The 19,064-nt window shown below is 46.3% G+C and overlaps 3 protein-coding genes across 13 annotated transcripts in view; 2 read left to right on the top strand and 1 right to left on the bottom strand.

Annotated features, from left to right (window-relative positions):
- Nucleotides 1-8,238, top strand: part of SLC7A6 (solute carrier family 7 member 6) — a 36,032-nt gene extending 27,794 nt beyond the window's left edge. For 5 of the 6 annotated variants that reach the window (XM_027618590.2, XM_027618584.2, XM_027618585.2 and 2 more), the window contains 3 exons: nt 1,785-1,881; nt 3,637-3,786; nt 3,898-8,238. In XM_027618590.2, coding sequence (XP_027474391.1) covers nt 1,785-1,881; nt 3,637-3,786; nt 3,898-4,266 — 616 coding nt within the window. In that variant the 3' untranslated portion in view covers nt 4,267-8,238. The remainder of the gene's footprint in view (nt 1-1,784; nt 1,882-3,636; nt 3,787-3,897) is intronic. The other variant, XM_027618591.2, reaches the window with a different exon arrangement.
- Nucleotides 8,239-8,819: 581 nt separating this feature from the next.
- On the bottom strand, nt 8,820-16,930 carry SLC7A6OS (solute carrier family 7 member 6 opposite strand). The gene is made up of 5 exons (XM_027618801.1): nt 16,709-16,930; nt 16,303-16,584; nt 12,403-12,606; nt 11,007-11,124; nt 8,820-9,708 (listed from the first exon to the last, which is right to left on the bottom strand). Exons 1-5 carry the CDS (start codon nt 16,901-16,903, stop codon nt 9,578-9,580), a joined length of 930 nt encoding a protein of 309 aa, XP_027474602.1. The 5' UTR covers nt 16,904-16,930; the 3' UTR covers nt 8,820-9,577.
- Nucleotides 16,931-16,982: 52 nt separating this feature from the next.
- Nucleotides 16,983-19,064, top strand: part of PRMT7 (protein arginine methyltransferase 7) — a 44,159-nt gene continuing 42,077 nt past the window's right edge. For 3 of the 6 annotated variants that reach the window (XM_027618856.1, XM_027618855.1, XM_027618851.1), the window contains exon 1: nt 16,983-17,080. The gene's annotated coding sequence lies outside the window, so the exon portion shown is untranslated. Of the gene's footprint in view, nt 17,643-19,064 lie in introns of all 6 variants that reach the window. The other 3 variants (XM_027618852.2, XM_027618853.2, XM_027618854.1) reach the window with 2 other exon arrangements.

Below are 19,064 nucleotides of genomic sequence, written 5' to 3'. Positions count from 1 at the left end.
TTCCAGCATCCCCTCTACCATATTTCTTCTCTGCCCAGTGCAGATTATTATTATTTTTTAAAGATTTTATTTATTTGAGAGAGAATGAGAGAGAGAGAGCACGAGAGGGAAGAGGGTCAGAGGGAGAAGCAGACTCCCCGCTGAGCAGGGAGCCCGATGCGGGACTCGATCCCGGGACTCCAGGATCATGACCTGAGCCGAAGGCAGCCGCTCAACCGAGCCACCCAGGCGCCCTGCCCAGTGCAGATTATTAACCTGTGAGCCAACTCCCACCATCTTGCCCTACAACCTTTCCAGATGCTATCATCAACTCCTGTGGCTCCATCTGGATGACTCACAAGTATCTCAGTGCACTCCACCTGTGCTTTGTCTTTAGTTGTGTTATTATGTGCTGTCGAGTCTCCTTGCTTGGCCTCTATATTTACCTTGGTGTTCATCCTCTTCTCCCAGCTCAAAAATGTACATGCATGCACACACACTCACATGCAAAGGATCACCAGATTTGATTGAGGTGGTCACATCTGTCTTGTTTTCTCTTCAGCCAGGGTGTCTACCCTCATTCAGGCCTCCTCTCTTATAGGACAGTTATCACAGATTACTTTTTTTTTTAGATTTATTTATTTATTTGGGAGGTGGGGGGAGGGGCAGAGGGAGAGAGTCACAAGCTGACTGTGCGCTGAGCGCGGAGCATGACGCAGGGCTTGATCCCATGACCCTGAGATCATGACCTGAGCCCAAATCAAGAGTTGGAGGCTTAACTGACTATGCTACCCAGGCACCCCACGGATTACTTTATCTGGCCTTCTCCCTGTACCCTAGCTTCTCCCTGCTTTAGTTGGCCTCCATGATGCCACCAGCGTCTCTGTGTCAAATCCTGTCAGGCCTTTACTTCAGAGCCACAGCAGGCTCTCAGTGTTCGTTCAGACTCCACAGCATGGCCTCGTGCAGGTTCCTCCCAGCTGTTTCCTCACACACTCTAACCTGGGACTGTAGGCATTCTAGTACCAACCTCAAGGAGGCCACCCTCTTCCACTCCTTCAAGCCTCTTTTGCCTTTGCCTATGCTGTTTCCCACCCGTGTGCTCACCTTCTGGCAAACTCCAGTTCTTCACAGCCCGGATGTGGTCATCTCTTGTGAAGTTTTCTGTTCCCCCAGCCCACCCCCAAGCCTGGTGAGTGCTTTGTGCTCCATGATGATGCTGACTACCCTGGCTGGCAATTCATTTCTCTCTTGCTCTGTTTCTCAAACAGTAGGGCTCTTTAGGGACAGAGAGGAACCCTGGGTTGTCTCTGAGCCCCAGGCTTGTCCTGTTGTATCATGTATCAGGAGCTCAGGGAAGTTATATAGAGAGCACAACAGAAGGCTGGCTGCCCTTTAAAAAGCCATTGTGTTAAGTATGAAATCTGGGGGGTGGCAGAGTGGGAGTACCCCTGATGGAATGGATTGGGGTGGCAGTGAGTGATGGCAGGGTGAGGCATCCGTTGGTTGATGGTGGGTTTCATAGCTGAGGGGCTCGGGGGTGTCCATGGCCAACAGAGGGGTAGGGCATTCCTGGATAACGTTGAAGTACCCATGGTTGGAGGTTGGAGACATCTATGGGTAAAAGTTGAGGGGTGAGGGTGAGGGAGGGTGGGTGTCGGGCATGCATTGAGAACATGGGATACTCCTGAGAGACTGACTGCCTCCTGTGTTTTTCTGGAGCTCTGAGCCTAGTTTGTCAAGTGAGGAGTGTGGCTATATGGCCAAGTGAAAGGATCATCCTGACACATTTCTTATCCTTCTAGGTTGTTTTTCGTGGGCTCCCGTGAGGGCCACCTCCCGGATGTTCTGTCCATGATCCACATTGAACGTTTTACACCCATCCCTGCTTTACTGTTCAATGTAAGCTCTGCTGGGGGAGTGTGGAGAATTGTAGTACTCCTGCTGACTTTATGAGACGACTGTGGGTGGGAGGTATACTAACTTAAGATATTTCCCAAGCCTCTCAGTGTTTCTTCTTTTTTCTTAAAGTTTTAAAAAATATAAAAGTAAAACATAGTTATAGGAGAGAAGGCAAATTGTACAAAAGAATATAAAAATAAGTTTGTGAGATTTATTTTTGAAAGATTTTATGTATTTATTTATTCAGAGAGTGTGAGCAGGGGGGAGGGGGAGGGGCAGTAGGCGAGAGAATCCCAAGCAGACCCTGCACTGAGTGCAGAGCCTGATGCAGGGCTCCATCTCACGTCCCTAAGATCATGAGTGAGCCAAAATCAAGAGTTAGATGCTTAACTGATGGAGCCACCCAGGCAATCCTAAATTTTTTTTTAAGTAGGCTCCACACCCAATGTGGGCTTGAACTCATGACCCTGATATTAAGAGTCCCATGTTCCACTGACTGAGCCAGCCAGGTGCCCCTGCTTTTTTTTTTTTTTTTTAACTTTAATTAAATCATATTTAGAAGAGCCAGGCCAGTTGTATACCAACTACCTAGGGACTTCTTTTCATATTATAGACTTTATAGATTTCTTTTTTTAAAGATTTTAAGTTATCTCTACACCCAACATGGGGCTTGAACTCACAATCCTGAGATCAAGAGTCATGTGCTCCACTGAGGAGCCAGCCAGGTGCCCTAGATATCATAGATTTATATATATTAGATGGTGCTTCATATGTGCCAAGTACAATTATATACCCCTTAAATAGTTTTCATCAGCTCAACCCTTCCTCGCCATTAGTATCAAGCTTCGTTATTTAGCTTTATACTGAATTTCTGCAATCTAAAGACGATTAAGGATACTTCTTTAGTTTCTTCTTACCCCTGGAATTTTCCTGGCAATTATCACATTTGTGTTTATCATTATGAACTTTGTATTTTGTCAAAGTAACAGAAATCCTCTCAGTATATTGATTGGGATAGCACTGAATTTATAAATTTAGGGAAGATTTGACATCTTGTCTTTTAATCATCTCCCCAGTTTTCCCAATACGGTCCCCCTTCTTTCCCTAGAATGGGCCCTTTTTGTTTTAAACCCTTTGTTGATAATCTGGGTGAAAAGATTAGGTGGGGGAACTCCATATTCTTGAAGTTTAAGTAAATCTGACCATGTCACAGGACTCTAGTCCCTGACTTGTCTTCTAGGACTCTTTTGTTCTAGAGGTCAAATTCTGTCATACCTCTCTTATCAGGGGTATAGATCCATTTTGTCAATCTGCATTTCTAAGACCCCAGGACAGTGAGATGGTTCTGGAGGCATATACTCAGTTTGTATGCCAGGTAGCTGAGACTCAGGAGTAATGGTATCCAGAGGGGAAAGTGATTCATATTGAGGTTGGTGCATCAAAGTGAGGAGGGCCTCACTGTCTGCCATCAGGAGAAAGGAGTCTGGCTTGTTATTAAAGTGCTTGCAAAAAGAAGGGAGACATTGTGTGTAGGAAGGGCCCCCAACAGAAGAGGGAGCGATGCCACCTTGAAGGTTAATACAGAGATTAGACCTATCTAATGCCAAGGGGTCAATGGAAAGAACTGGAGGTAACCTGGTAAGCTAAATCAGCGGTGAGCAGATGATCTGGTACTGATTGCTGGGTGGTTGAAGTCTCCTGGGGTGGCCTGGTGGTAACAATGCCCACTCCTCCTCCCATCCCGTCCCCTTCCAGTGTACCATGACACTCATCTACCTCACTGTGGAAGATGTTTTCCTGCTCATCAACTACTTCAGCTTCAGCTATTGGTTCTTTGTGGGCCTGTCTGTTGCTGGACAGCTCTATCTTCGCTGGAAGGAGCCCGAGCGACCCCGGCCTCTCAAGGTCAGTGACTCTGGATAGACTAGGAGGGATGGGCCCTCTCCCCACCGTGACTTCTCTAAACCCTGTTCCCCCATAGCACTTTACCTAATATCTCACCTCCCTTCATTTCAGCTGAGCCTGTTTTTTCCCATCGTGTTCTGCATATGCTCCTTGTTCCTGGTGATTGTGCCTCTATACAGTGACACCATCAATTCCCTCATTGGCATCGGGATTGCCCTCTCTGGGATTCCTGTCTACTTCGTGGGTGTTTACTTGCCTGAGTCCCAGAGGCCAGTCCTTATTCGAAATGTCCTGGGTGAGCTTTTTTGCCTGTTATTCACAGTGTGTGTGTGTGTGTGTGTGTGTGTGTTGCACAGATGCCTGTTATTCACAGTGTGTGTGTGTGGTGCACAGATGCAGGCAGAGGTGGGAGTGGTGGCTAACAGCTGCCCCTATACTAGTGATGTGCTAGAGACCATGAGACCTGGTTGCTCCACATGACTTCTTCCCTTTTATCTTTTTTTTTTTTAAAGATTTTATTTATTTATTTGAGAGAGAGAGAATGAGAGCACGAGAGGGAAGAGGGTCAGAGGGAGAAGCAGACTCCCTGCTGAGCAGGGAGCCCGATGCGGGACTCGATCCCGGGACTCCAGGATCATGACCTGAGCCACCCAGGCGCCCTTCCCTTTTGATCTTGAGCACTTTAGTGCTAACTTTAGAGTCCTATTTTGGGGTTAAAACACTCGCTTTTAAAAGTGTAATCCATGTGGAAGATGAGTCATGCATTACTTTCTGGTTGGGCACATAATGAAGGACAGTGAGGCTTGCTGGTGGTAAGAGGCAAAGCCTGGTGCAGGATACCCAGGGGACAGGTGGGAGGGAGCCACAGATCTGCTTTAATCAACTTTGGGGTGTTCATATTGAGGTTGTAGCTGTCAGCTTGCTGAATTCTGTTCTCTATTTTCATTTAGCTGCTGTCACCAAAGTCACCCAGCAGCTTTGCTTTTGCGTCCTGACTGAGCTTGATGTAGCTGAAGAAAAAAAGGTTGAGAGGAAAACGGACTAGAGGCCAGAGGTGATCTCTCTTGAGGCCTGGAAGGCCAACCACAGCCACCAAAGTCCAGATGACAAGACTACAGGCCCACCCCTCTTGTTCTAAAGGAGTGTGGTGGCCCACATTGTATAAGGGGGGCTCAGGGCTGATGGCCTGCTCTGGTGGTCACTCTCATTGGTAAGCTACGGGAGACTCAGGTTCCGAGGCAAGCCTGAAGATGGGAACTTTATAGAGGATGGTGGTGGGGAGGGCTTCGTCAGGGTAATAGTTTAGTTTTATTCCTGGTGAGTAGGTACAGTTTACCAAACACTTGGCGAACTGCACTGGGAGAAGAGGGAGTGCTAGGTTAATAGATGTAGCTGGTGGTTCTGAATTTGTTATTTGAGGTTTGAATCAGGAGCCTCTACAAATGGGGCTGCTTTATGGGAAGATTTCCTGTGATGGTCCAAGCACTGACTCTAGAGGCCTGAAATCCTACCATTTCTTCCTCTGACTCAAAATCTTTCCCTGGGAAGACAGTTGTATTTCATTATTTATTGATATTTAATCCAGGACACCAATTCTAGCAGAGCATTGGTGTTTATTCATCTACAGGATGCAAAAAACTGATTGTGTTTAAAAACTCAAAGTACCCCCAACCGAGTCCCTCTGCCCTTAGAGGTGTGTCTGTGTGGTGGGTCAGCCTCTGATCACAGAGTTTTTTTTTTGCTTGGTTTTACGCACAATTTTCTGTTGAGTCTTAGCTGCAAAGGTGAACTTTAAAGATTTTTTTTTTTTACTCATGTATTGGTTACACTTTAGTTAGTAGGTCACAGATTATAAGCACCTGGCTCAAATCAGCAAGGACGAATGAACAAATTCATGAGTCAGAAGTCTGATAATACTGCTATTCTGAAAGATAATCCCTTATTTTACTTGAGACCTCAGGTCCTTATTCTAGATGATAGAAGGTATATCTCTGGTTTCTGGTATGAACTTTAGGAGGACATAAACTGTTTTAGAATTCAAGTGGATTACCTGGATTCTCTCAGCTGTTCAGTGGCTTAGAGAACATCTCATGGACTCAAGCCACCAAATAGCTTGTTTCTGTCAGGGCTGGTGTGAGGAACTGCTGTGCAGACCCACGCAAGCCCACCTTGGTGCTAGAAGTGGTCATTTCCGTTTTCCAAAAACCTCACACCAGACTGCATCCTCCTCTTCTGTCCCCGACACTGGGCTTCGTTTACACTCTGAACTGTCTTGGTGTGGATCATCAGGATAGTGCATTCCCGTCCTGTCTGCCTCCCTTTGCTGGAGGTCTGGCGGGCCTGCAGTCTCAGGAAGAGCTTGGTACTTGTGTGGACTTCTATTTTCTCCCTTTGGAGGTCAGAGAAGACTTTGGGGGACAAAGCTGCTTCAACCTCAATCTGGCTCCTCAGCAGGCTGCATGATTGGAAGCAACTAATTCTGGTGCTCAGGGTGTGCTTTAGCATCCAAGTCAGGCCTAATGGATGTTCCCTGTGGGCAGCCATGGTTGCAGTGGACTATACAACTGTCCAGACTTCACCCAGGAACCCTTCTGTGGGAGGGCATCCAGAGACTCCCTACTGTCATCCTGGGTCCAGAGGAACCTGCTGACTTGGCTAACCCCATGCCTGGACTTCTTATCCTTTCGTTTTAGAACTGGTCAATGGTAAAGACAAGAACTATGAGGCAATCTCCCTTTCTGAACATTCTTTTCCATCAAATGGCCAGGGCAGTAACCTTGGCCATACTTGTTCAATAAAGACAATTTAGGGGAGCATGATCACAGCTGCCTTCCGTTCAGGGCATGCATGGATGAGAAAATGAAGGGACATTCTTACTGTCATGGGTTGGGGATTTGCACAGCAAATTCCTTCCTGGCAACAGGGAGTCTTATGCAAAGGCTGACTTGCCTGGAGTATGTAAACATGACTCCTGCCTGAGCCAAGATGGCACCTATCCCAGGGATCCTCTGGAGCTAATCCTTTAAGCAGAGTGTGCTTGTCTTAAGGATACCTGACCCAGGTTTTAGCTTTCTCCACTGAAGCAAATGACCAGCTAATCCCAGGAACTTGCTGCCCCCAGTGGCTCCCGGGAGAAGCACGGGCCTCATGCCTTAAGTGCCCCAGGACAAGCTTAGTGAGCCATGTCGTCCTCCTCTCATTACTGGATGGCAACCACATTCTTCCTCTCTGTGCTGGATACAGACTTCACCCAGGAACCCTTCTGTGGGAGCGAAGCCAGAGGCTCCCTACAGCACTCAAGCTTCATGGTGGAATTAAATTTCTGCAAGGTCTCTGTTGTTCGTCTCCTTCAGTCCTTCTCCTGGTGTGCTAATCCCTTTTGCAGTAGGTACAGTATGTGAGGTTGTCAGCCCTTTCGTGTTGGCAGACTTTAACGGTACATAAACAGCAGTGAGCACATTATAATGGCACGGAGTGGTTTCTAATCCTTTGTTTCTATGCCTACAGAAGACTAAGAGGACTACTGTTAGACATGTAAGTCGCTGCCTGTCGCAACACTGAATTGTACCTTTGTGGAGAGCTAGGATGGTTTCACTGGTTTTCTTAACTGTAAGAGCCTGAGGATGTGAACATACAGAATTTAACCACGTAGGCAGGTTTAACATGTGGATAAGAACTCATGTAGGTGAAGACCTACAAAATGAATACAGAATGAAAGAAAGGGTGGAGGCAGGATGGAAAAAGAGAGATAGGAAATCTTAGAAGATGTGGGAAGACCTATCCCTGTGTACATGATAGTGAGTCTGTGCCACGTGCCAAGAAGGCACATTTTGAACCAAAGATTGTTTTCCTAGACCTGTGCTGTCCAGTATAGTAACTACTAGCCACAGGTAGCTAATTAAAATAAAAAATTTGATTCCTCGGGTGCACTAATCATATTTCAAGAGCTGAGCCACATGTGGCTAGTGGCTACTACTAAACATATCCATCTGCACAAAGTTCTGTGGGACAATGTTACATTAGAAGAATAAATGCCAACTCAGAGTTAAGACATTTGTGGTATGGAAAGAAGTAGGGTCAGGGTTTCCTTACAAGGAATCTAAGTTCTGGTAACAGAATTGGTCACTGTTTTTGGTGAGTGCTGTGAATAGTTGACCTTTCTCATTGGAAAGCTATGTTTAGGATATGTTTTCCTTTTCCTCACCTGCCTAAAGTCCTTAGTGTCTAAGGTCAATCCTGAAACTTCTGTCTCACTAACCCCCTCCCCCCATCTTTGGTGGACGGTAGGGAGAGAGTGTGTACAGTGGGAAAACATATGTAAAGACACTGAGATCTGGGGACGCCTGGGTGGTTCAGTTGGTTAAGCAAGTGCCTTTGGCTCAGGTCATGATCCTGGAGTGCTGAGACTGAGTCCCACATTGGGCTCCCTGCTCGGCAGGGGGCCTGCTTCTCCTTTTGACCTTCCCCCCTCTCATGCTCTCTCTCTCTCTCTCAAATAAATAAAATCTAAAAAAAAAAAAAAAAAAAGACATTGCGATCTGGGCACCTGGGTGGCTCAGTCAGTTAAGCATCTGCTTTCGGCTCCTGTCATGATCCCAGGGTCCTGGGATTGAGCCCTGTGTCAGGCTCCCTGGTCAGTGGGGAGCCTGCTTCTCCTAATAAATAAAATTAAAAAAAAAAAAAAGACATTCAGATTTAAAAGGTTTTTAAGTAGGGGCACCTGGGTGGCTCAGTTGGTTAGGTGACCAACTCTTGCATTTGGCTCAGGTCATGGTTTGGGGGGCCTGGAACTCCCCCTCCCCCCATTGGGCTTTGTGCTCCATGCAGGGTCTGCTTGAGGATCATTCTCTCCCTCTCCCTCTGCCCCTTCCTCCTGCTTGTGTTCTCTCAATAAATCTTAAAAAAAAAAAAGTTTTCTTTTTTTTAAATTTTTTTTTTTAAGATTTTATTTATTTATTAGAATGAGAGAGAGAGAGAGAGCACAAGAGGGAAGAGGGTCAGAGGGAGAAGCAGACTCCCCGCCGAGCAGGGAGCCCGATGTGGGACTCAATCCCAGGACTCCAGGATCATGACCTGAGCCGAAGGCAGTCGCTCAACCAACTGAGCCACCCAGGCGCCCAAAAAAAAAGGTTTTCAAGGAATTTTCTTGCTCCCTTTAATTTTTACTAAACACAGAGTATCACATTCATACATCCTGTTCTCCCTGGCACCACTGCCAAAGGAAGACAGCAGTCTTTACAACCATTATCAGAGTCAGGAAGCAGGGCGATGGAGACAGCTATTAACTTAAAACCTCTCAGAGCTCAGGCAGATTCTACTTCCCTCTCCAACAGCCACCACTATGGCCACCACTATCCCGTCGGTGTTGCTATAAGGGACCCCATGTAGCCCTTCTAGATTCCGTCTATCAAAAGAAACAGGCTTTTAGTGGAGGCAGTGGCCTGGTGGTATGAGAAAGCTAAAGCTTAGTGCTGAGGAAACAGAAGTTTCTCTTCCACTTACTGGCTTTAGCACAGGAGGAGAATGGGAAAATCCCCAGGCCAGGAAGCTTCACAAATGGCATTTTTCCCCCCAGACTGTAAAGTCACTTTTGATTGAGGCTAAGGGGCCCTACTGTTACTGAAAAAGACACAGTCCTTTAGCACACATTTTCACTGGTAGGATGGTGCTGCTGGACACGGTTTTTCCTTTTGTGTTAAGCTAGAAAACCCAGGGATGTTACCAGGATGGCTGAAGCTGCAGTCAGAGCCCTCAGGGCACATAACTGAACTTCATATATATCACAGGATCATCAGTCTGAATCCAGGTCATGGGGGCTGTCATAGCCAAACTCTTTCTGCACATCCAGAGGGTATTTGCTCCACATCTGTGGTCTGCTGTTGCCTCTTTCCTCTTCGCTGAGGCTGTCATATTCATCAGAGCCTAGAATGGTAACAGGAATGGGCTCTGAGTTTCTAGGTGACCATGATAATCATTTCCCATCTCAGGAAGGTCTGGTTTTTTTTTTTGTTGTTGTTGCTGTTCTCCCTTCTACGATACTTGCTCAGTAAAGAGAATTTAGGGGGTAAAAAAAGGCAAGCCCGTTTCTACAACCTAAACCAAATCCCTCAACAACACGGGGAGTATTTTTTCATTTCTCCCCTAAGTATAGGATTTCTTTTTGTTATTATAGTTGTAGTCATACTGTAAACATAATTTCACGTCTGCCCTATCCTTTTAACTTATCAGTACTTCCCCAATAGAATATTCACAGTTTAATTAACTGTCCCTCCATTAACAGACACCAAGAAATTCTTTTTGTTGGCACAAAGAACATAGTCCCTGAAGGATCCATGTCACCAGAGTATCTTTCCTTCCTCTTTCCCCCAGGTACCATGTCTGTGTTGCATCTTTCTCAAAATGTAAACAAAACAACTTCTTGAGAAGTTAGATAACTGATCTGTCAAAATCCTAGCCCTGCTCCAACTGGCAAACCTCTCCAATACCTTTTTTTTTTTATTTATCAGAGAGAGAGACAGAGGCAGGCAGAGGGAGAAGCGGGCTCCGATGTGGGACTTGATCCCAGGACCCTGGGATGACCTGAGCCGAAGGCAGACGCTTAACCGACTGAGCCACCCAGGCGTCCCTCCAATACCTTCTTGACTGAAGCAAGAGAAGAGACACTGAGCTGTTTCCCTTAATCCCAACCACTGAAGTTAGTGCAATATTCTCTTGTTTTCTGGAGAGAGGATGAGGCTCCATGAGGTGAAGTAACTTCCCCAAGACCTACAGATAGGCAATGACAGAACTAAGGATTTGAGGGGCGCCTGGGTGGCTCAGTCGTTAAGTGTCTGCCTTCGGCTCAGGTCATGATCCCAGGGTCCTGGGATTGAGCCCCACATCGGGCTCCCTGCTTGGCAGGAGGCCTGCTTCTCCCTCTCCCACTCCCCCTGCTTGTGTTCCTGCTCTTGCTGTGTCTGTCTCTATCAAATAAATAAATAAAATCTTTAAAAAAAAAAAACACACTCTTTAAAAAAAAAAAAGAACGAAGGATTTGAACCTAGGCTTCCCCCGGAAACACTAGTTCTTGGGGCTCCTATAGCTCTAACAGCTTGTGGTTGAGCTGTTGGGAGTTCAATGGCAGAGAAGGAAAGCCAGTTAAGATGTACTTGTTAACCATGCTCACAACTCAGTCTTGGATCCCACTAGTCCCTTCCCATCCAAGGCCGTCACCCATGTACCTCTGGACTCATCTCCATCAGTGTTCTCCTCCTCTGGATACTCATTGCGCCAGTTATTCTCACTATTCTCATCATCATCATCTTCATAAATATCTTCTGGTTGCTGGTCATCATTCACCTGCACATCTCAACACAAACATGAGTATAAGTCAAAACCTCTAAGGTTGTGCTGTAGGAGAAGCTATTAGCAGACCAACTTGGAAAAATCACTTAAGAGCACTGTGTGGAAAAGAGGCAGCCTAGGAGCTGGTCTGAGTATGCTGCACAAGGGGCTGTAGTAACCTTGGGCTACAAGGTAGAGACAGCAGCCCTACTCCTCACTCAGAGTCTAGCTCCAGCCATCACATTCCTGGTGGGATAGGATGAACTCCAGAAGGGAACACACCAGGGTGGGGATGAGAGAGACCTCTGAGTAAGTGTTGGCAGTGATCTTTAAACTTTTGGACAGCCAGGTGGGAGAGAGATTACATGGATTACGGGTGATGCCGAAAACCAGAACCAAAATCTAAGTGTGAGGGGCGCAGGGAGAGGGACTATGCAATGATCCAAGGTGGGCGCCTGACTGTGAGACAATGGCTGCAATGCAGGTATGGGATAAGGTGCCGCTCCTCACTTTAGAATTTGTTTTAAGAATAATGATGTCAAGGGGTGCTTGGCTGGCTCAGTCAATAGAGCTGCAACTCTTGATCTCAGGGTTATGAGTTCAAGCCCCACACTGGGTGTAGAGATTGCTTAAAAAAAAAAAAAAAAATGTCAGGATGTTAGCTTTCTTAATCCAAGGTCTCCCCCCTTTTAAGATCCAGTTAAAAAAAAAAAAAAGCTTTTACTCCTATTCATGTTAAGAATTTCTGGTTTAGGGCACCTGGGTGGCTCAGTCGGTTAAGCGACTGCCTTCGGCTCAGGTCATGATCCTGGAGTCCAGGGATCGAGTCCCGCACCGGGCTCCCCGCTCGGCAGGGAGTCTGCTTCTCCCTCTGACCCTCCCCCCTCTCATGCGCTCTCTCTCTGTCTCTCATTCTCTCTCTCAAATAAATAAATAAAAATAAAATCTTTAAAAAAAAAAGAATTTCTGGTTTATTTTGTCTTTATTATAAGCCCCTATATGTTTTCCCCTGAAAGTGGGTGTTAATAAATGATAAAAACGATGTTGCAAACCTTGTAAAAGATCTAAGAGCAAAAATTATCAGTGTACCTGTCATTCCCAAAATTCCCTGCACTAAACCCAGGTTCCTAGAAGGCATTTAGAATAAATTTTTCCATTTAAACAAGGACAAGAAGAGCTAAGAACAATCTTGAACCCACTGGAGGCAATGTGGAACACAGGGAAGCAAAGCACCCAGACTAGAGAAATGCTTAGGCTACCTCATACCCTTCTCATCCTCATGGGTCCCCTTACCAGCTCCCACTCCTGGCAATAGGGCTGCACAGAGAGGATGTTCTCAATCCATCCTGGAGTGGCCATCTCCAAGTAGTAAATGTCATATACATAGTCATCCTTCTGCTCCTCCTGGTGCCCGATTCTCGGTCCATCCTCAGATAGAGTCAGCCGTTCACGAATCAACTCTATGGAATTGCAGAGGATCACATCTGGGTCAGATGTCTGTAAAGAAATCAAGAGATGATACATACATGATCCAAAACATGGATGTTCCAAAAGGAGAAATTTAAGATTTGAGTGAAGGAAGTCTCTATAGTTGTCTATGTTAGATTCAAGATTCTTTTTTTTTTTTTTTAAGATTTTATTTATTTGACAGAGACAGAGCGAGGGAACACAAGCAGGGGGAGTGGGAGAGGGAGAAGCAGGCTTCCCTCTGAGCAGGGAGCCCGATGTGGGGCTTGATCCCAGGACTCTGGGATCATGACCTGAGCCGAAGGCAGATGCTTAATGACTCAGCCACCCAGGCGCCCAAAAGGCAACATTTTAGATGCAGGTAATTTTAACCGAATTGGCATAGTTAAGACCAAAAAGGTAAAGTGGACACTGCCAGCTTATCTTCAGCCCTTGCCTTTAACAGGCTAACAAACACAACTTGAAACACAGCTGAGTCTTGCTGTTCTATGAGACGGTGAAGGGATTTCCTCAGTATTTACATATATATTAATATAACCAGTTATATCAATCCAAATATAAAACCAATCTTCTATAAGTTTAGAAATGGCATTTACCATCTCTGTGAAAGGCTGAACATTACTGGGGCACCTGGCTGGCTCAGTTAGTGGAGTATATGACTCTTCATCTCTGGGTTGTGGGTTTGAGCCCCATGTTCAGTGTATAGATTACTTAAAAATAAAATTAAAGGGCGCCTGCGTGGCTCAGTTGGTTAAGTGACTGCCTTTGGCTCAGGTCATGATCCTGGAGTCCCACATCGGGCTCTCTGCTCAGCAGGGAGTCTGCTTCTTCCTCTGACCCTCCCGCCTCTCATGCTCTCTCTCTCAAATAAATAAATAAAATCTTAAAAATAAATGAATTAAATTAAAAAAAAAGGTGACCATTACTAATCAATTGTAATCAAATCTCTGGAAGGGGAAAACAGTGACAGCACTTGCTGAACCAGAATTACTATCAAAGTTCAAAAAGGTGATCCTATTCATTTAACCACAAGCCAATCTTATTTAAATCAGGACTGTCTAAAAGAAACACTCTATCAGCCATTCATAATCTGAATTCTGGTGTATGATACAGTTTAAATATGGTACACATAAAAAGACATGAGACATTTTTGTTTTGTAATAAAGTTGTGGCCAATTATTACTCCTTAGCTTTTTTGAGATAAGCTATCAAGTCTGCCCTTTCTCCTGTCTTAGTGTCACGAAGATAATTTTTGTTTCAGGGATGTACTTCTTTGGGTTATCCAAATACTCCATCAGTGTCTCCTCTCCCCAGGTGATGCATTTGTTCTATTTATTATTTTACTTATTTATTTGAAAGCGAGAGCTCTTGCACACGGGGGGAGGGGCAGAAGGACAAGTAGACTCCCTGCTGAGCATGCCCAATGCAGAGCTGGATCCTCTGACCCCAAGATCATGACCTGAGCTGAAGTCAGACACAACCGACTGAGCCACCCAGGTGCCCGGATACCTCTTGTTGGCATCCTTGTAAGAAAATCCAGGGGCCAGGGCGCCTGGTTAAGCGACTGCCTTTGGCTCGGGTCATGATCCTGGAGTCCCAGGATCCAGTCCCACATCGGGCTCCCTGCTCAGCAGGGAGTCTGCTTCTCTCTCTGACCCTCCCCCCTCTCATGTGCTCTCTCTCTCAAATAAATAAATAAAATCTTAAAAAAAAAAAAAGAAAATCCAGGGGCCCGACCTTTCGCTCAAATAGACCATAGAGATTTGGCCCAGTCTTATGCCTTGCCTTGCCTCTCTTTTCGACAGTATGGCAATGGGCACACTTCTGAACAAAAATCTTCTTGCCCTTCTCAACACTACCCATTTTTAAATCGCTCTTCTGTTGCACGACAAATGAAGGTGACTGCTGGCAAGCCAGATGTCCCACTCTTTCATGTGCAAACACTTTTTTAAAAAAATTTTTATTTATTTATTTGAGAGAGAGAAAGAGAACAAGCAGGGAGGAGGGGCAGAGGGAGAGGAAGAAGCAGGCTCCCTGATGCAGGGCTTGATCCCAGGACCCTAGGATCATGACCTGAGCCTAAGGCAGCCACTTAACCGACTAAGCCACCCAGGTGCCCCAATGAGCAAACACTTTTTGATGTATTTACAGTTTGTACTGCATTGTTGAGAAAGATCTGTGTTCACATCCTTCATCAGTTTATATACTAGTTTTTGTTATAAAACTGAATGAGCTATTTGATTGATTTGATTCCACTCAACACTGGTTTACTTTTAAAAGGTATTTGACTTGTAACTTATGAATCAGTCTTCAATTAGTTTTGGTAAGAAGTGGCTGTAGTCATCATGCCCAAATTGTTATCCAAGTATATTAGCACCACAATTAAATATTTTTTGCTTGATATATTTTGAATTAAAATTTCAGTTTTTAAACTTCAAAAACTATCAAAAGGAGTAGAGAGTGAAGTTTTTTTTTTAAATGCTTATCAAGAGGAGGCAAACCTTAACGTGAGAATTTTCTATTTCTATAGTCTTTTTTTTTTTTTTAAGATTTTATTTATTTGACAGAGAGAGAGAGAGAGCGAGAGAGGGAACACAAGCAGGGAGAGGGGGAGAAGCAGGCTTCCCACCGAGCAGGGAGCCCAATGCGGGGCTTGATCCCAGGACCCTGGGATCATGACCTGAGCTGAAGGCAGAAGCTTAATGACTGAGCTACCCAGGCGCCCCCATTTCTACAGTCTTAATACATGTAGTAGAGTTTGTTTTTTGGAACTGAGGTACAAAACAAATTTAGTAAATATAACAATGGAAAGAACACTGGATTAAATGTGAGAAGACTTGCACTCTACACTTCAATCTGCCTCAAACTTGATTTGCTACGCAAGACCAGTCCTTTAATCTCCCTTTGATGAGTTTTTCCATCTGTTCTATCTTTACCTTGCTCAAAAACCTCCAGTAATTCCCCATCTCAGGGTGAAAGGCAGTGTGTCCTTAAAAGTACCTTCAGGGTCTAGCAGGCATCCTCTCCCAAAATCCTTATTATTTTTCCTCCGTTCACTGGGCTCCAGCTCCTCAGTTCACTAGGCTCTGGGCACAGTGATCTTGAAAACACCAAACTGTCTTTAAGATATCCACAGTGCCTTGCCATTCACCTCCTCCAAGCTCTCACTCATGTCATTTTCTGAGACCCTCTCTGAAATGGAACAACTCTTTCCCTGCCACCCAACCCCCCCCACACAGCCCCTATCAACATCTGACATTGAATTTCACTTCTTTACCGTTTCTCTCCTCTACCTGAATGTTAAGTCCTCGGGGCTCCTGGGTGGCTCAGTCGGCTCAGGTCATGATCCCAGAGTCCTGGGATCGAGCCCATGGGGCTCCCTGCTCGGCGGGAAGCCTGCTTCTCCCTCTCCCACTACCCCCATGCTTGTGTTCCCTCTCTCGCTGTCTGTCAAGTAAATAAATAAAATATTAAAAAAAAAATGAGTGTTAAGTCCTCAAAGGTATATCCACAGAACCTAAGAACAATGCCTGGCACATAGTGGCCACTCAGTAAATACTTGTTGGATGAATAACCTAACCTGCAAAAAGAGGTTACCAGGGCTGACAGATCATCCATCGGGAAGGTGAAGCCGTGTACCTCCTCTTAACTATGTGCTGACTTAACGCCCAGACTCCTGGCACTATCAGTCCGGGGAGGCCCAGTGCTCTCTGGGCGGGTACTCACCTTGGAGGAGCCTGCGGTGGCGACGGCCTCTGGGTCTCCTTCCTCGTGGACTAGGTCGAACAGCTGGAAACCTGCGTCCTCGGAGGCTTCTGGGTTTCCCGGTGCGTCGATGGACTCTGGGCTACCCGAGGGAATCCCCGAGGACCGGCGGCCAGAGATCACCCTGTAGCGGCCCTCCTGCCGGATCTCCCGAGTCGAAGCGCGGAGATCGCGGCGGATACGCTGCTGGCTGCCCTGGGAAGGGCGCAGGGCGGCTCGAACGAGCGCCTGGACTGGCTCCTCCTGGAAGGTAGTAGGGGAGGGAAGCCGGGGTAAGCAGGAGGTTCTTCAACGGGTCAGGGATACAATTTCGTCCCGGCAGTGCTCTAAGATCCCCTTCAAACACCGGCTCCATCCCGCCCAATACCTGGGAGCGCACGGTGGCCACCAATTGGAAGACATTATTCTCCGGCCCTCTCTCCAGATCCTCGGGGGCTGTCTTTTGGGTCGCCGACTCGACGGCGCCGCTCCGGAGGCGTTTACAAGAGAGGACAAGGGCTTCGGCAGGCTCCGCGCTGCGCTTTCGCTTCACGCGAAGGACTGCAGTCCTGCCGGCCTCCATAGCGGCTGTCGCGGAGTACTGTGGGAACGCGTGGGGTGCGACGGGAGGGCCCTAAAGTTCCGCTTCCGTGCCTCGCTCCCGGCACGCTCAGCGGGCGCTGGGAAGTCCCGCCCCCTTTTGCCAGTCGCGGCCAGGTGGAGGCGGCGGCGGAAGTGAACGGAACGGTTTCTGCGGCGGGTGAGGCCCTGGGCGGGTTGGAAATGAGGGGTCTCAGTAGAGTCCCGAGTGCAGCCATCATCTGTTCTCAGGCCATGGGCTCGGGCTGACGTACCTGGCGTGGGCGTATTGGGCCGCCGGAGTTTCCGTCTCTTCCGGATTCTCGAGGACCTTTATAGAGTCCTTATGGGGCGGCTTAAAGCCCCTGGGCTGGCAAGAGAACTGGGATACGGTTCTGTTGGGTGACCTCCACGGGGACCTGGATTATACTACTTGGCGCCTCCTCTCAGCGACAGAGACTCGAACCGCAATCATAACGGAGCTCGAAGCATCGCACCCCTAGCTGGGCCACGTTTCTTGGATTCAGGGAACTGCTTATGGGCTCGCTTTTCCCAGTCACTGTGTTGAGTAGTTGGAAACCGGTCCATTCACCACGTTAGCCAGAGTGGCCCTGTAAAAGCGTACATCTGACGTGGACATTTTTGTGCTTAAAACTCTTGAGTGGCTCCCAGTGCATGTAGAACAAAATCCAAACATCTTTCCGAAGCCAGCTTGGCACAGTGTGATTTGCAGAAGCCCACCGGTATAGTCTATTTTACTTTTGCTCAGAGTGCTTCAGTCACTCAGGCTTTTGTCAGTTTTTGCTTATGCACTTCCTTATTTTTCCCCCGTAGGGAAAATAGGGGTAGGGGAAAAGTAGGGCTAACGTTTCCAGAGACATAAGCACTACTCTTTCCATAACTTTTAACCTGGCTTATCTTGCATGTCTCAACTTAAATGGCACCTTCATCATTCTTTCCATAGCCGTGTTACTCTTTTTAATAGCATCCTGCATATTTCCTTTCTTGCACCCACACAGTGTGGGATTGTTTATCCTTCGTCTCTCCCTCATTAAAATCTAATCTGTTGGAGGACAAAGATCTCCTTTTTTTGTTTATGGGAGTCCTCCAGCCCCAAATGCAGTGTTTGGCATTGTGTAAATTTTACTAAATTTTGAATGAATGAACCAAATACCTGCTGTGAAGTCTGACAGGTAATCCACTTGGGGCTTGGCAGGGTGGTTTCCATTCCCTCCTTATAAACCATCAATTGAGTTGACAGGTTTTGGGGAATGAGGAGCGGGGTGTCACAATATCTCTTGAATCTGGAGTGTGGCTCCTTTTGGGAGAAGACAAGTTGTAATAATAAATGAGGGGATTTCTCTAGAAGATGTGTAGTTCTCACCCAGAGAGGTTACAAGACATGGTTCCCATCTGCAAGCATTTATTTACATTTATATGAAACCAGTAACTTCTCTCCGGTTGTGAAAAAAAACTGTAGTCCTATGTAAAGCCCGAGCAAGAGCACGAAAAGGAAATTCCATAGATTAGAATACTACACTGTTAACCTTTAAATGACTTCAGAATTGGTCCCACATACCCCACAGGATAAGGGTTTCAGGGCTCTCCACAGTATGTACCCCACTGACATGTTTGACTCTTTGTTCAGTTTTACTTCAGCTAAATTGGTTTATTCACTGTGCATGACAGTCTCTCTAATCTGGTGAAGTGCCCTCTCCCTCCCATGCTTGCCTTAAATCGTAGTCATCTTTTAAGTCTTCACTGAACATTCAGCCAGATGTGGCCATTTCTTTCTACTCTAGCAGTTTTTGGACACAGTTTTCTTTCTTTCTTTTTTTTAAGATTTTATTTATTTATTTGACAGAGACACAAGAGAGAGAGGGAACACAAGCAGGGGGAGCGGGAGAGGGAGAAGCAGGCTTCCCGAAAAGCAGGGAGCCCAATGCGGGGCTTGATCCCAGGACTCTGGGATCATGACCTGAGCCAAAGGCAGATGGCTTAACGATTGAGCCACCCAGGCACCCCGGACAGTTTTCTAAAGCACATTATGGATTCTGATAGTTGTACTCTTTTTTTTTTTTGATTAGCACAGGAGATGTTCACGGTTGATTCTAGCAAAGCTTTTTTTTTTTTTAAAGATTTTATTTATTCATTTGAGACACAGA

Source organism: Zalophus californianus, chromosome 17, assembly GCF_009762305.2.
Source record: "Zalophus californianus isolate mZalCal1 chromosome 17, mZalCal1.pri.v2, whole genome shotgun sequence".
NCBI classification, from domain to species: domain Eukaryota; kingdom Metazoa; phylum Chordata; class Mammalia; order Carnivora; family Otariidae; genus Zalophus; species Zalophus californianus.
Note: the sequence above shows the minus strand (reverse complement) of the source record. Positions and strands in the feature narration are given on the sequence as shown.